At 38.4% G+C, this 16,211-nt stretch overlaps 1 protein-coding gene and 1 long non-coding RNA gene across 3 annotated transcripts in view; one reads left to right on the top strand and one right to left on the bottom strand.

Moving 5' to 3' along the window:
* The window catches only part of ATF7 (activating transcription factor 7), a 122,060-nt gene that overhangs the window by 72,458 nt on the left and 33,391 nt on the right, over positions 1 to 16,211 (bottom strand). For both annotated transcript variants that reach the window (XM_060762877.2, XM_060762878.2), the window contains exon 2: positions 15,634 to 15,698. In XM_060762877.2, coding sequence (XP_060618860.2) covers positions 15,634 to 15,681 — 48 coding nt within the window. In that variant the 5' untranslated portion in view covers positions 15,682 to 15,698. The remainder of the gene's footprint in view (positions 1 to 15,633; positions 15,699 to 16,211) is intronic.
* The window catches only part of LOC137096116 (uncharacterized), a 29,011-nt gene continuing 17,529 nt past the window's right edge, over positions 4,730 to 16,211 (top strand). Inside the window, exon 1 of the long non-coding RNA XR_010909287.1 lies at positions 4,730 to 4,985. This is a non-coding gene — a long non-coding RNA (uncharacterized lncRNA). The remainder of the gene's footprint in view (positions 4,986 to 16,211) is intronic.

The following is a 16,211-nucleotide window of genomic DNA, read 5'->3' as shown; positions in this document are numbered from 1 at the left end:
TATTGAAAATATTGTCGCAGGTTTTCATGGCCAGAATCACTGGGTTGTTGTAGGTTTTTTTCGGGCTATATGGCCATGTTCTAGAGGCATTCTCTCTCTCCAGGAGAATGCCTCTAGAACATGGCCATATAGCCCGAAAAAAACCCTACAACAACCCATATTCAAAATAAGCATATGCTTCTACTTTTGTGTTAAATCACAGTCACAACTGAATAATACCAGTATAAATAAAATGCAACAGGAAGAGAGGGAGAGACAAAAATGGATGAACACAGATTTTACTGAACACAAGAATTGTAAATTTCAACACCTTTAAAGCTCTAGTGGTCTTTCCTGGGGTAATATTCATCCAGAATCTCTTAAAAGAAAAGGCTCTTGCAACAGGCACGCTGGGAAATATATCCTTTAGGAGGAGAAGAAACATTTGGAGCAGACTGCAAGAACCAGTAAAAATGAGCAAACACATCATTTAGTAATTTACAATCTGATGTGCAGAATCAATGCTTCTTCGAATTTCAAGATTGTTTTTGTAATACAGAATATTACCCATTTAGGATGTTACAGATTGCTATGTCTCTCATTAGGACTATATAGCCTGTATTAGAAATGGTTGCCATTGTGCCTCCAGGTTTCAACTTTCAGGCTATATAAGCTCTCTTTGTCATTATACATCTTTCTCTTGGCTAAGATGTCCCTCACAGCCAACTGTTTCCATTTCCAACGTGCAAAAAAGTAGTATGTGAATGCAGCATTGTACTTCTAAGGGTGTTGCAAGGTATGATAGGGCAGAACTCCCTCCAACTGATTAGATGCAGCTATACAGAAATCTTGTTTCATACAGAGATAATGAAGCTGCTCTAAATGTCTAAGGGAAGCTTGCATTAGGTAACAGAACTGAAGTCCTTTCAGTTCTTCTATTGTTAAATGGGACTGATTTAAAATGGCAGTTCAAAAAATGTATGGCTATTAAAAAAATAAAAACGGCACTATTGCAGGAGTCGTCAGTCACCTTCACAGTCTTGCCTCTGCAGTGAAAAACTGGTAATGAGATTACATCCCATTTAGACATTTCTGAGGATATTCTCTGCACCAATAACCTGGATAGGAATCCAAAGTACTTTCCTTAACCAAAAATAAAATTAAATCCATGTGCTATTAATCATCTATACTGCTAGTAGAAGGAAGGCTACAGAATTGATTTCTAGTCCCAAGTGAAGCTGTTCTGCATTGTCCTTCCTTCTTTTAAATAGTGGTTCCAGAATGAACATTTTCAGGAATATGCAAAAGCAGCTCACAGCTGGAACCAACAAGATACACTATGCCATAACAGAGAACTTATAAACAAACATGTTGCCATCTAAGGCAACTTCTCAGGATGCTTAAACCATTCTCCTTGGTTGGCCTAAAAGATTGTGGAATTTCACCCCATGGATATTCTTTTAGCCTTCTTCGGCTAATAAAATACCACATTTAAGCGTCTTCACACTTGTCTACTCTCCGATTTACAGATTTTAGTGGATTCTCCCCCGTTTTTGCTTTTAACACCTGGCCTGATCTCGCAGCTCAATCTTCTAGAAGTGAGCTGGATCAGCAACTGATTATTGCTTGAACAATAGAATGGAATACTGTCCTAACAGCAGCCAAAAGAAATTAAGGAAAACATTGCTCTGTTTTCCAAGAAAAGAAAATCAGTAGAGTCTTCAAGAAGAATGGTTAATACCCCAACTATTCTTTTGCCCAACTGTGGAGCTATCAACCATGAAATCTACTCAGGTTTCATAGGCTATCAGAGTAAGTTTCGCACAAACACTGTTCAACATTTAGAGATATTGTCATTTTCCCAATTTTCTAGTTATGTTATAAATATTTAGAGATCCCATTTCTTTTTTGAAATGTAGATTGAACATTACACTTTAGGGAAGTTTTTCCATACTAACTTGTCAGCTAAGTGAGTCCTCCCCACATGTCTGGGAAAGAACCCTTACATGTTACATTTTAAGGGGATTCTCAAATGTATATCCCTCTTCTATTTACCTGAGGGGCTGCTTGCTTATCTTCTGTCCCAAAACACACAATGTTATCAATCAATCAATCAAATAATTTACATCCTAGCTTTCTCACAGCATGGCATCCAAAGCTTCTGTGCCATAAAATTAATGTCATATAAAAAGACATCTGTTTTCAGCACTGTATCATTCAATAGTTAATTTTGATGATTTCAGGTTGATTCTGAGTCTGAACTATATCTTTGTCCATCAGGGAGACTTGTTCAGTGTCCAAATTATGTGTTCAGGCATCCTATGATATTTTTTGTGACCCCCACTGTTAGATACAGTTTTAGAAGACTGTAATATGGAGATGGTTTGGCTAAAACTCTGTATGTCTATTAATTTTTTGTTACACTATTCTATTCCTACCACCATTTAGTGTAATTTCCCTTGTTAGGTCTCAAGGTAAATGAACAACAACAACAACAACAACAACAATTTTATTACCTGCTTCTCCCTTGTGGCTCAAAGCGGAATACAATATCATTAAAACAAGAGATAAGACAAACTTGGGTTCCTACATTCTGGAGCTTATGTCTAGGGATATACATTTTGGTTGATGTAATGAATTGAGGATGGAATATAAGATTATTGAAGGTATTAATGTATTGATATATTCTAAGAAAACCAATAAAAATATTTCAGAAAAAAAGGTCTAGGGATGACTGAACATCGCTTCTTTATATCCAGTTTTTTTATTTTCAAATTATTTAAAAACTACACAACATTAATATAAGACACCGTACAGCCCTGGGCCCCAATGTGGGGCACATGCCCACAAGGGGGTAATTTGATTTTTAAACGAGTTATGAGAATGAGTTATTAGCAGTGATTTTTTTTATTTCTTATGGTTCTAGGTGCTTCATATAGCATATAAATATATATTGTGACATACATACATACATATGTGTAAAAGTCAGAATGTACATGGCGGTCAGGTGGTGACAATGGAGAGGGGAAATCCCATTCATAGAGAGGAAGGTGAGAGCATGGAGTGAACTAGAGAGCATGATCACAGAAAAGGGAAGCCACTTTAATTCCAAGTACCCCACTTCTCTCCCCGCTCTTTTAACATTACAAACTATACAAAATATATACAATGTCTTTTTATCCTGAATACGAATGCAGCAAGTAATCTATGAAAAAAAACCCAAAGCACAATTATCATTTTCATAGGCTAATCAATCTTTTTGTATGAAAAAAATATTATCAACAATAAGAAACGTATGTTGCACTGGACGGGTGGGGCATCAAGATTTTAGAGATGCTTAGGTGCGACATGACCAAAAAAAGCCTTACAGCATTCAGAAATTGGTGACAGAGCTGGAAGTGCGAGACTTTGTTACTTGATTAAAACAGCCAGAAATGACTTGCTTGAGAGAATAATGCAATCAGAGTCTCACTACTGGAACTCCTTCAGTTGAACACTTGCCCCAAGCAATCACTCATAAACACAAAACAGTTTACGGACTTCTGGTGGCTTCCACCTCTGCTCATAAACCATGGTCAGAATTGTAATTAAAAAAACTGAAGCCATTAAAAAGGTTACAACATACTTCCTTTCAAACCACACCAATGACAATGCTGGATCAGTACTTTTCTGAGAGCAAGCAGTATGCAGTGCAACCCCCATATCCATGGGACTGTACCAGTGTTTTCAATCACCGGCATCCTAACAAAATATGCCCTCTCTAGGCATTTCCTAGGTGTTCCAGGCAATTCTATGGTATGACTCCATTAGGAACTGACCATAGAGTTATGCTGCAAGACCTAGCAATGCCTAGAGAGATTATCCATCCAAAAGAATTCACTATTTTCCACAGTATCCAAACAAAGTTCTGGAACATATCTCTGTGAATATCAGGGTCATACTCTACTAAGTCATCCAAACAGAAAAAGCATTAGACCAATCATAAACTATTTCATCACACTACAGAATGAATCTACTTTAAATCTGGTTGCTGCCTCCTGCACAATTCTGGAATTTGTAGTTTAGGGAATAACCTTTAACAGCCTCACTAAACTACAAACCCCAGAATACTGCAGGAGGCATAAACCAGATTTAAAGTGGATTCATTCTCTAGTGTGATGAGGTAGAAAGACTAACAATACCCACACTCAGTAAGAGCCTTAATGTCCTGGTTTCACATTAAACACATATTCCTAGTTAAAGCAGACTGATGTTGTACATCTAGGAAGCGCTGTGCTGTACAAACTTTTACTATGCGATAACAGTATGGCTTTAACCACCACCCCATATTGACAATCAATTTCTTATGACATTATTTTGAAATGGAACTATTATTTAACTTAATCTAGAGGAGGAGAAAGAAGTGTTCCACATAGGCTTCTGAGAAGCATACAGAATACAGTGGGCTCTGGTCAGGGATCATTTCTCAGAAAGACAAGATATACAACCTTGGTATATCCTGATCACTATGGTGCTGATTATGTAAAACTATCATTTTCAGAATGTAATACATTAAATGTTAGTGATTTCTAGTTTTTTTTAATGTTAGGTTTATTTGAAAAAGAAAAGTGGGGCATATAGAAATAAATAAGTTTAAGCAAGTAAAGAAATCAGATTGAGCTCAAACCCTAAAGAAGCACTGGGGTATTGCATAAGAATGTCACTCACAGTTACTCACCGCCTTCAAACTATTCCAAGAATAAAACCACAGCATTGCAACAATGCTCAGAATTACCCACAAACCACAAAGATTCACATCCCTATTGTGATGACAAATTTGTGTCTAAATGCAGGAAAGCAAGCTCTCTTTATGAAGAGCAGCCATTTTATTAAATCATTAGACATTTACACTTGTAGTTGTAAACAAGAACTGCCCACAGGACCTAAGCTGAGGAACACATGCAATCTTGGTTTGGAATCAGATGTAGCAATGTTGGGTCACCAAACTTGCACCTGATATAAGAGTGGTAAGTCTTGCTTGGTCTTTCTTGTTTGCTAAATAAATATCCATGGCTAATATGAGTATTAAGTCTTCTCTTTGCCCCATCTAAGGAAATCCACCAGGAGACTTCTCAGCATTCCTCAGCTGGTGGAGTTGCTATTAGGAAAAAAGGCCATAGTGGGTTGGGGATTTGAAGACTTAAATCTAACTCACTGAATCAATGTGATTTACTTAAGAGTCAACTTGCCAAGCAGCAAGTGATTCAATAAATCTAACTCTACCTGGTACTAACAACTGGGAGTTGCAGTCAAAAAAATACTTTTCCAAATTCTTAATATATACACCCTATATAGTGCTGAATAATACATTTGTTTTAAGCCCTTTTCAAAATGATTGTGGCTAATGTGTTATATTTTCAGATAGAAAAGCAAACATTAGGAAATCATACACAGAAGGGCTTCTGTATAAAAGTTCTGTGAAGTGTGAAGTGTGAATTGCTCTATATCAAATCCTTTGGGAAGTACTTTGCAAAGAACCACAGTAAAATGGTTCAGCGTCCTGGAAGAAATAATAACAAATCTCTCTCTATATATATATACACACACACAAACACACACATGCATTTTGTAGTTTCCAGATATTTAGCCACATTTTCCCTAGTGTTCTCCCTGCTTCAGTCCTTTGCAGATCAATGATGAACATGGGAGTGTAATTTACACATTGTCCCAATAGTATATGGTCTATTTTCTGCTCTCTTAGAAAGAAGCTGTTGGCTGTTGCACATGGAAGAGCTATTGATGTAATAGGAACCGTTGGATACCAGGAGTTACTTTTCTGCTGCTAATGGAGTTGTAATTTTATTAGCTGTCTTTTATTGCCTTTTGTCCTTAGTTCTTATATGGCCAAAAAGAGAAATGGCTATTGATTGCCCTGGGATTCCCTCAAGATTGTCTTAACTATCAACAGAGTAACACTTGAGACAATCTGAAGGCCTTCTCCTGTATGATTTTTAACATCTTTACCTGATGAAAAAGTCAGTGAAGCTCTGAAAGCTGGCAGGATGTATTTTATGCTTTGGAGTTGAACCAATAAAGGCATTGTTGCTTTGTGGGGTTTGTTGTACTAAACAGCGGAGAAACTTCCAATACTGCAGTGTGCTTGGGTCTTCTGTTATAGCAGTGTGCTTTAGGCTTCCTGACACTTACAAAGCAGAATGTTATCAAACCAACTGGCTCCTGTTTAGAAGAAGAAGGGATTTGGAGAGCTGTCCAGACTTAATTTACATTTGACAGACAAGTGCTTGTGTTGATTCAGCCACAGCATGTGGGGGCTCAACGGGTTCTTAAGGTCTGCAATGAATCCGCACTGTAAGAATGATTAAGCTTTCGGGTTACTGGAAGTGCTGCTATTAAACAATATTTAAGCCTTTAATTATGTTTTAGAGCACAGAACATGCTATAGTGCTTTTGTCGTTAAAGGTCTGTCAACATTTCCATTTTAAACCCTCATTTCTAAGGGGTTTATAATTTGGTCGTAAAAATTCATTCTAGGCTGGAACTTGGCATACACGAACTCAGCCCATGAGCTTTTTCTTTATTATCCAATTTGGTTTAAATTAGTTTGGCCATTTTTAAGTTATAAGCCTGTTAAAAAATAAATGTTCTCTGGATTCAGATGACTTCTCAAACTTATTATTCAGAAATTAGCTTACCACACTCCCACACAGAAAGACCCTTTTTTGAGCCAAATATGAAAGGGAAAAGGACAATTGTGTTGTGTGGCAAAGATACAATGCTAACTCTCACCAACAGAAAATTGCGCTCTCAAGAGTTTGATTGATGAGTTTGATTACTTTCGTTTTGTAATATTTACCCCGGCCATAAAACAAGACACCCTTTTTAAACTTACCATGCAATCATTTTGCAGATGGATTATAGCAAATCTAACTAAGACCCAGAGATAGCTTTTTTAATATGTAAAAAGTGTCAGTGAGTTAGTATTTGAACATTTAAAGTAGGTGCAAGACAGTATCAGCCAGTATCAGAAGAAGCCCTTAAGATACCACTATATAGCAGGTTCTTACCTGGTTTTTCTACCAGCTTATTTAGAAAGATATCTTCCTTGAGTATCAGAGGAGCATGGATATATTCCTATACAGGTGGCATGGACACTACTGTTTTAACGTTTACCTGCCCAGACTTACAAGTCCACCACGTTTGTTAGGCACAAAAATATGTCAAGTTGTCCCTGTCTCGGTTTTTTTGTAGATCGGTGACAGGCAGGCACAGGGAACAATTTACAAAAAGCCAGTCCATCATTGTGTGGAGAGATGTTTACATGGTACCACTATATGGCTACTTGCAAGCTTCATCTGTATTTGCTATTAGAGGAGCCATCAATACGTGACCAGAACATATGTACTGAGAGGTGGGAAAAGCATGTTTAAGGTGTTGTCGAAGGCTTTCATGGTGGAATCACTGGGTTGCTGTGAGTTTTCCGAGCTGTATTGCCATGTTCTGGAAGTATTCTCTCCTGATGTTTTGCCCACATCTATGGCAGGTATCCTCAGAGGGTGTGAAGTCTGCTGGAAACTAGGCTAGTGAGGTTTATATATCTGTGGAATGTCCAGGGTGGGAGAAAGAACTCTTGTCTATTTGAGGCAAATATGAATGTTGCAACTGATCAGCTTGATTAGCATTGAATAGCCTTGTAGCTTCAAAGCCTGCCTGCTTCCTGCCTGGGGAATCCTTTGTTGAGAGATGTTCACTGGCCCTGATTTTTTCCTGTCTGGAATTCCCCTATTTTTCTGAGTGTTGTTCTTTATTTATTGTCCTGATTTCAGAGTTTTTTTAAATATTGGTAGCCAAATTCTGTTCATTTTCATGGTTTCCTCCTTTATGTTGAAATTCTCCACATGCTTGTGGATTTCAATGGCTTCTCTGTGCAGGCTGACATGGTGATTGTTGGAGTGGTCCAGCATTTCTGTGTTCTCAAATAATATGCTGTGGCCAGGTTGGTTCATCAGATGTTCTGTTATGGATGACTTCTCTGGCTCAGTTAGTCTGAAGTGCCTTTCATGATCCTTGATTTATGTTTGGGTGCTTGATTCATGTTAGGGGCCATCAAATGTCAGGATAGAATGCTTTTGGAACATGGCCATACAGCCCAGAAAACTCACAGCAACCCATCATATTTAAGAGTTTTGCAATATGAAGTTCTCCAGATGTTGTTGGATTGCAAGTCTCAGCATCCCTTATCCCTGGCTATGCAATTTAGGGTTGCTGGGAGTTGTATTCAAACAATATCTGGAGGGTTGTGGGAGTCTTATCTCCAAGTGTATACCCGCAGTCAGTAGTACCTAGGTACCTGAAAGTATTGATTACTTTTATAGATTGTACAAATGAATAGTTGAACATTGTTGACACTGCAATCAAGTATATATGTGTTATAAAAAGTCAAACATAGATATAGATCGTTATATTCTTTAGTTCTACCATCAAAATAGTTTCATAGAGCCTAAATGCCAAAGGTAACACAACAAACTTTATGCAATGGTAATACAGAGAGTTGAATCGTTTAAACATCCCTGGTGGTAGTGTAAAACCTAGAAAGAAGAATGTGAAGGTGTTTGTGTTTCCACAAAATGATGAATTGTAACTTGATAAGTAACAGAGAAGTACAAGAGAATGCTGCATAAATCTCATTGGTTAAATCAGTATTAGGAAAATGTAACAATTTTAAAGCAAACAGGAGAAGCTTCTCCTTCACCCACACTTGCCCAGTTTTATAAGTTTCAGTGCAGAGCGGCATTCAACATACACATTTTAGAGAACTGTTTGAAAATGGGGTTGGGACCTGCAACTAATCTCCAGTAGCTAGCTACCAACACAGCTAACACATGAGAGGTGAGATGCTCTCTAAATGATGGTAGGACATTTTGTTTGAATGCACCAATGCACAAAGATGAGATATTTTCTTCAATCATGTGATTTGCCACTAAAAGTCAAAGACAACAAGGGCAGCCTGCCACTGGAAAAGCTTCCTGAAAGAAGGAGAGGGCACCTTCCCTCATCCCCACACTCAATCTTTTTAATACAAGAGCTTGTATAACAGGAATAATCTATATTGGTTTGTATTATACCAGCTATAAAATATACCTTAGCTTCAGTACCATGTTTAGCCAATCACAGAAGCCATTTGTTGGCTCGTATATTACAAAGCAATAGAGATTTAAGGGATAATGGTTATAGTGGCAGAGTATACAAAGCAATAAACTACTTTTGAGGTTGGTTAAATGCCAAGTGATGCTGAGGCTTCAGTGCCATAAACATTATTTCTATTATATGACAAGATAAGAGGATACAATAAAGCACAAAGAAGGGGAGTCATTTTCCGGCCTCATACAAGTTCTGTGCTTTTGATTTCTTGGACGTTCCACAGATGACACCCTTAGTAGCACAGGATTAAGGGGAATAAATTGTCCAAGAGGTAGGTTTAAAAAGCAGACAATTGTTTGAGGAAATGGCTTGTATAAAAGTAGTGATGCGATCAAACTCTAAGTGGTGATTTGTGGTAAGTATTAAAAAGTGAAATGTTCCGATTTTTTTCCTTGGTAGCTGTCTAAATCCTCTGCTTTGCAGAATATAGTCAGTGTTACTGCACCAACCATAAAAAAACACCTTCCTGCAACAAGGCAGCCATGCTGGATAAAGCAAATCGGTAACAGTCTTCTACTTTTAATATTTGACAATGCTATCTACAAACACCATGTGTTTGGAATTAATAAAAGTGGATGGAAATAGGAGTTCATGGTATTAACAATGGACTGCTATATTTTGATAGCCAGATAAGGAATGAGTTGAACCTCTCAACTGAGCATTTCAGAATAGCTTCAACAAGGAACGGTACTAAAATGCTTGGTCCTGTATTTCCGATTTTGTTTTGCTTGGGGTTTTTTAAAAATATCTTGGAGATAAGAATCAAATCAAAACACAAAATGCAAATATGTTTCACATATACCTTATAGCGTGGAGGTAATTTTACACTGAGTATTTTAAGAACTGTGCGCACAAAACAAAGCCTGTGTGTACTGAACCATCTGAAAGCAAAGGTATCACTATATCTCAGTCACCTATGTGCACAATTTTGGAGGATTCAGGAATTCAAGATAAGGAATGCTCAACCTTTACTACATGATTCTCAGTTATCACCTGGCAGACTCCAACTACAATTTCCATTTGCCAGCCATTGTGAAAAGCCTTTGTAAGGAGATGAGTAGAATTTGGTTGTTCATGTACACCGAGCCAATGATGGAATATAAAATGAAATGGATGCGTGGCACTTCCCCATGAGGAAAAAATATCCAGTCTGAATCAACTGCCTTACATGGCAATTCGTCTGTGTAAAATGGCCATCAGTTCATTCTTCTAACGACAGCCATTTTATGTCTTTGAGACAGTTAATGCAAGAGTGTATTTCAACAGGTCTAATGAGAAGGTTGCATCATTATACATTTTTAGTCAATACCTTTCTGCTTTAACGACATTGCTAAAGTTTATTGCCCACATCCCGCTCCATTGAGGGTGTGCTTTATTATCTCAAAAGTATTTTAAATAGCTTTAGAAGATTGTTTTAAGTAGCCTTTGGGGATGCCCAGTGCTTTTGCCAATAGGGCTATTTGGATCTATTTCACTTGACGCTTTCAGCTAAACCCGGAGCTGCTTCTTATGGGAAAACTTCCTGATTGGGACGGATGCTTGAGCATTGCAAGGGATGTTTTCCTTCATAATTTATGTAAACAAAGGTAACCCTATCTGTACTATAATCTGTATGGACAGTGCTGAATGAGGGACATTTTTATCTGCTCTACGTAAATGCTAGAATTCATGCAGACTGATATCTTCACCATATAAGAATCTAATAAATAAAGAATTGTGAGTATCAAAAGTGGGGATCGCAATTGTCTATACTGCCCTGGAACTGTCTACAGAAAGACTATAATAAGACAGTGAACCCAGCAAATACTTTGTGGCCTCTAATAGTCAGAATGAAATGGAAAGAGGATGTCTACTAAACATAAAGTGCAGTTTTCACCAGTGCCACCATCCACCATGACCCCATTTTTAGCAGACAAAATGGTTATACTCTACCTAGAAGTAGACTTTATATCCCACTATTTACTTAACTTGTATGAACAACCTTATCCACTAAGTTATTAAAACACCTGGTATTTAAACTCTGGTTGAAAGTAAGATGGTGGCCTGTATCTTCCAGCATGTTTTATAAATGTTTTCTCTAGCTGCAAGCATTTTTTGAATGGAGGGATCACATTAATGTAATTGGACACCTATTTGGATTTTTTAATGAAAAAAAGATCACCCGTTGTGAATTGACTTTTTTTTTTCTAGCATCAGGTTGTATGATACTCGTATATACTAACTCTCACAGATTTTCAAGGGGCACAAACCAAAATGTTGCAAAGCTGAAATAGCAAACAGACCTTTGCATACTTCATTTGAAATAAAGAGAGCCAACCCCATGACTGTAACTCCAGATTGTATATAGTCCCAGACATTGGAAGTCTTGGATCCTACTGCCCCCAATTCCCTTAAGAGACACATTTTTGTTGAGAAACTACTTTAGAGCAGAGGGCAGGGGCAGGAGGAGAGAATGTGGAGAGGAATGTAAAGACTTGTCACCTGTCCTCTTAGAAAAGAAACGAGATAAACGACCTTCAGTAGAATCGTTTTAAAAGAAGTATATGCAGTACATTTAGATCTCAGCTGTGTCACACCAAGCTTACTGCTGGGAAGTGATCGTGCAGGGAATCCAAAAATAACAGCCATTAAAGACCTAGCAACCAAAAACATGTTTACAGGCCCATTAAAAGCCCAGAGGTTTGAACAGTAAAGTAGAGAGGATAGCAATCAATTTTAGGCCATCCTCCTTCTAATCAGCTTTCAGAAAATAGTAATAACGGAAGAATTAGGAATTAAACAATCAGCCAATGACACAAATATATGCTTGTAGACTTCAAAGACTGAAATACTGAATAGACAGTCACACTATTTCAACTTTTCTAGAGTAAGTGAATAAATAGAGTGCGGCCACATTTTCAAACCTGTTTAATTTATTCTTTTTACTTCCTTTAAAACTAATACAGGGACAAATAAGAGGGCACTCTTGGGACTCAGGTGTTCTTCTATGTTCAACTGCAAAGCAAACCCTTATTTCATTAATTCCCAAAACGACTTCAGAAGATTGCCTGTACTTCCCCATATAAGGTCAGTGCAATATGCAATAGCATACTAACATTGACAGATATAATTAAATTACTTCCACCTCTGAAACAGGATAGATGGTCTTGAGCCTTCTTCCCACTACAGTGTACTTTAGAAAATGACAAATTCATTTCCAGCCAAAGGAGATACAAGAGTAGACATGAACTGCAGTAGTGTGGATATTTTCTTCCCTCCTGTGACTGCAGACAGAGAAGTTCCATCTTGGAACTCAGTACTTTGAAGTTGGCTAAATGCTCCATAAAGCAGATACATTTTCAAGGTGCTCATCATGCTATGAACATTGTAGTATTTAAAATAAACAACCACATTCAGAAATACAGGAGGAACATGTGGTAGATATATGGTGGTGAGCCCCCACTTGACACATCTTCCCGGCATATTGATAATTTGATGTCCTGGCGACAAAACACTGTCCAGTATGGTGGAGGCTCCTTCTTTGGAGGTTTTTAAATAGAGGTTTAATGACCATCTGTCGGGGGTGCTTTGAATGTGATTTTCCTGCTTCTTGGTGGGGGGTTGGAAGGGATGGCCCCCGTAGTCTCTTCCAACTTTATGATTCTATGTATTTACATATAGGTATCTCCACTATGAAAATTTTGTAGTGGAGCCTCCACTGGACACAACTTAATGGCATATTGATAATTTGATGTTCTGGACACAAAAAAAAAACTGTTCTGACTATTCTGACTATGTATTTACATCCACTATGAAAACACATTCTACAGATATGCTGGAACAAACTTTCAACAGACACACCTGCCATAGAAAGCAGCCTTGATTTCCTGCAAAGTTGTACAATTGTTCAGGTCACCTTGAGGCTTAACTGTCTATTGTGCAATGGAGACAGCCTTATTAGTCTATTGCAAAAAACACAATGAATAGTCTTATGACACCTTAACCATTCATTCTTTATACATTAAAAAACAGTTGACTGTGCCACAAAAGTTTGTCCACAGTATGACATACTTCTTTTGTCTTTAAGGTGGTACAAAACTTACTGTTCCATTAGCAGTACAGTTTACTCTCACTAGTTTCTCATGTGCACTTGCCACTGGATAAGAAACTATTGTCACCCAGTAACAGACTGTCTAGTTCAGTGTCAACCACATTTCACCAGAAGGGATGACACCCTCACATGAAAAAAATGTGACAACTAATTTATTTATTTATTTATTTGCTTTATTTCTATACCGCATTTTTCAGCCTAAATTAGGCGACTCAATGCGGTTTACACAATGCAGGTTATCACAACAATAAACAGTTAAAACACATCAAATACAACAACAAAATCAACAATTATTATCAATTCATAACGCCTCGATAACAGAGCAAATCCATTCTCAAAGTCCTTGTGCCATTCCTATGTTCAATTTTACCGTCTTCCTGTGTTCAGTTGCACCGTTTAACCAAACGCTTGCTCGTAGAGCCAAGTCTTAACCTTCTTCCGAAACGCCAGCAGCGAAGGAGCCTGTCTGATGTCTACAGGTAGGGCATTCCATAGCCGAGGGGCCACCACCGAGAAGGCCCTGTCCCTCGTCCCCGCCAACCGTGCCTGTGACGCCGGCGGGACCGAGAGCAGGGCCTCCCCGGACGATCTTAGTGTCCGCGTCGGTTCATAGGTGGAGATGCGTTCGGAGAGGTAAGTGGGGCCGGAACCGTTTAGGGCTTTGTAGGCTAACGCCAGCACCTTGAATTGTGCCCGGTAGCATATTGGCAGCCAGTGGAGCTGGCTCAACAGAGGAGTGGTGTGCTCCCTGAGTGCCGCTCCTGTTAACAACCTGGCTGCCGAGTGCTGGACCATCTGAAGCTTCCGGGCAGTCTTCAAGGGCAGCCCCACGTAGAGCGCTAAACCAGCATTGCCATTTCACAGTGTGAATGCAGGCTGCTGGACAATGCACCTACATCATAGTCCTCTTTCTTCTGTCACTAGAGTACAATAGTATCTTAGCAAAACGTTTAACTGGACAGGGCTTTTAAAAAGAGAGAGAGAAAATAAATATATTTCAGATTGGATACAACCAAGCCAATGCATGATTCCATTTTCTTCCCATTGCTTTTGTCTGCAATAGATCAATGTACCATGGCAAATCTACTGTCATTATATCATTTTCTTTCTATGGATAAGCAAATGGCAGAACACAGAACTTACTGTTTATCTTAAGGGGGCTTACTTCTCATATGAACTTCTACACCAGTGTAAGAGTTGCTAAATGTGTGAACGTCAGGAGTTTACTCTTTGTGCTGGCATTGAATTTTGCCATTACCTATGTGGAAACTGTTTTGAGTCCCCTTCGGGGTGAGAAAAGCGGTATACAAATACTGTAAATAAATAAATAAATAAATAAATAATTTTAGGAATTTACATACCCTAGAAATAAGAACACTCATGTAAAAGAATCACTTCCTGGCAGATCATCTAAACATGAAGAAACTACTCCTTTGACCTTTGCTTGCAAGCACACATTGGAGCAAAACAGACCCAATGAACCATGAACCCAGAGTACTTAGGCCTGAATTCCACTGGTCCCAACTAGACAGACTTGTTGAATCAGTCATTGAATGGTGACTCATAGACTAACGGAACATTAAGTTGGAAGAGACCACGGGGGCCATTTAGTCCAACACCCTGCAGTGCAGGAAATACATTTTTAAAATACAATTGTTTCAACGGGCATCATATAGGTAGTTCAAACTAAATCTAAAAAAAAGATAAAATGTCCCTAGTGTCTGAGCTAAATAAGTGACCCAAAAAGAGTGCTAAGGGCTATCCCTGAATCTCCAAACAAATCCCTGAAGTTTAGTAGCTTACACAAGGAGCATCTCCTTTGAATGAATCTAGGATTCTATACCAGAAGTAGTTGTTTTTCTTTTCTGCCTGTGTTCTTTGCTTTATTGTTTACATTATGGCATTTTACTGTACACTGCTCAAGGTTATCCACCTATGGAAAAATACACACATTTAATAAATAGATAACAGTAAAATAATCTCAGAACTATTTTCAAAAATATGGTAGAGCAGCTAACATATGTGAGGGATCTTCTCAGGTTAAATAAGTCTCAAGGAAAAAGAAACCCAGTTATACTGTCAAATAATATTTATGAGAGATCAGTATAGGACCTTATTCCTCTGAATTCCATGGTTGTGACAGGGAGAACGCCACAGAACACCACTACAGCACAAAGCCAGGTGAATTTCATTACTTTGGAGCCTTTGAACTTGCTCGTAACTTGGATTTACACACTGCAAATCCCCTGATCTGATTACCTCCAGTGATCACGTAAAATACTGGCTTTAAACTCTTTCCCTTAGTGATAAAACAGCCACTTTGATTCACAACGACACACTCGCAATAAAGTATACTGTAAACTTACCTGTCCGCAGCCTGGGGCATTGCACACAAATGGCCTGTCGTCTCCCATATTTTTCAACTGTTGAACTATGCAAGACAAAAAAAGGAAGGAGGGGAAGAAAAGAAGAAAAAATATGTTAAATAAGCCAACAAAGAAGGCAAAATACCGACGGTACAGTACTATTCAGGAAAACAGTTCATCAGCAGCAATAATACAGATGCTTGGGAGTAGGAATGGCTCAAGAGAATCCGTGGGAACACGCCTCTTTCCTACTCATGCCATGGGTGGAATAATTCTTGACCGCCATCTTGTTGCAGAGGTATGACCCCAAACAATTCCCACCCTGGCTACCACTATGTCCTTTGCATTTTTTTTAAAGGCACAGAAATGTCTGAAGCCATTTTTCACTTGAGAGGATCTGGTGCACTACCATCACTGAGGAGAAGACCATAAGGGCAAACCTAGCTGTGATAACCATGGAGATATTTGTAGCCAGTCATATGAGTAATGAGAGACCATGGCCTGCTCCAGCTCCATCTCCTACCTATTCCAACCTTAAAACTAAAACAGAGGAAGGGGGAGCTTTAGGACCTTTGGTT

This window comes from Anolis sagrei, chromosome 2 (assembly GCF_037176765.1).
Source record: "Anolis sagrei isolate rAnoSag1 chromosome 2, rAnoSag1.mat, whole genome shotgun sequence".
Lineage (NCBI taxonomy): Eukaryota > Metazoa > Chordata > Lepidosauria > Squamata > Dactyloidae > Anolis > Anolis sagrei.
Note: the sequence above shows the minus strand (reverse complement) of the source record. Positions and strands in the feature narration are given on the sequence as shown.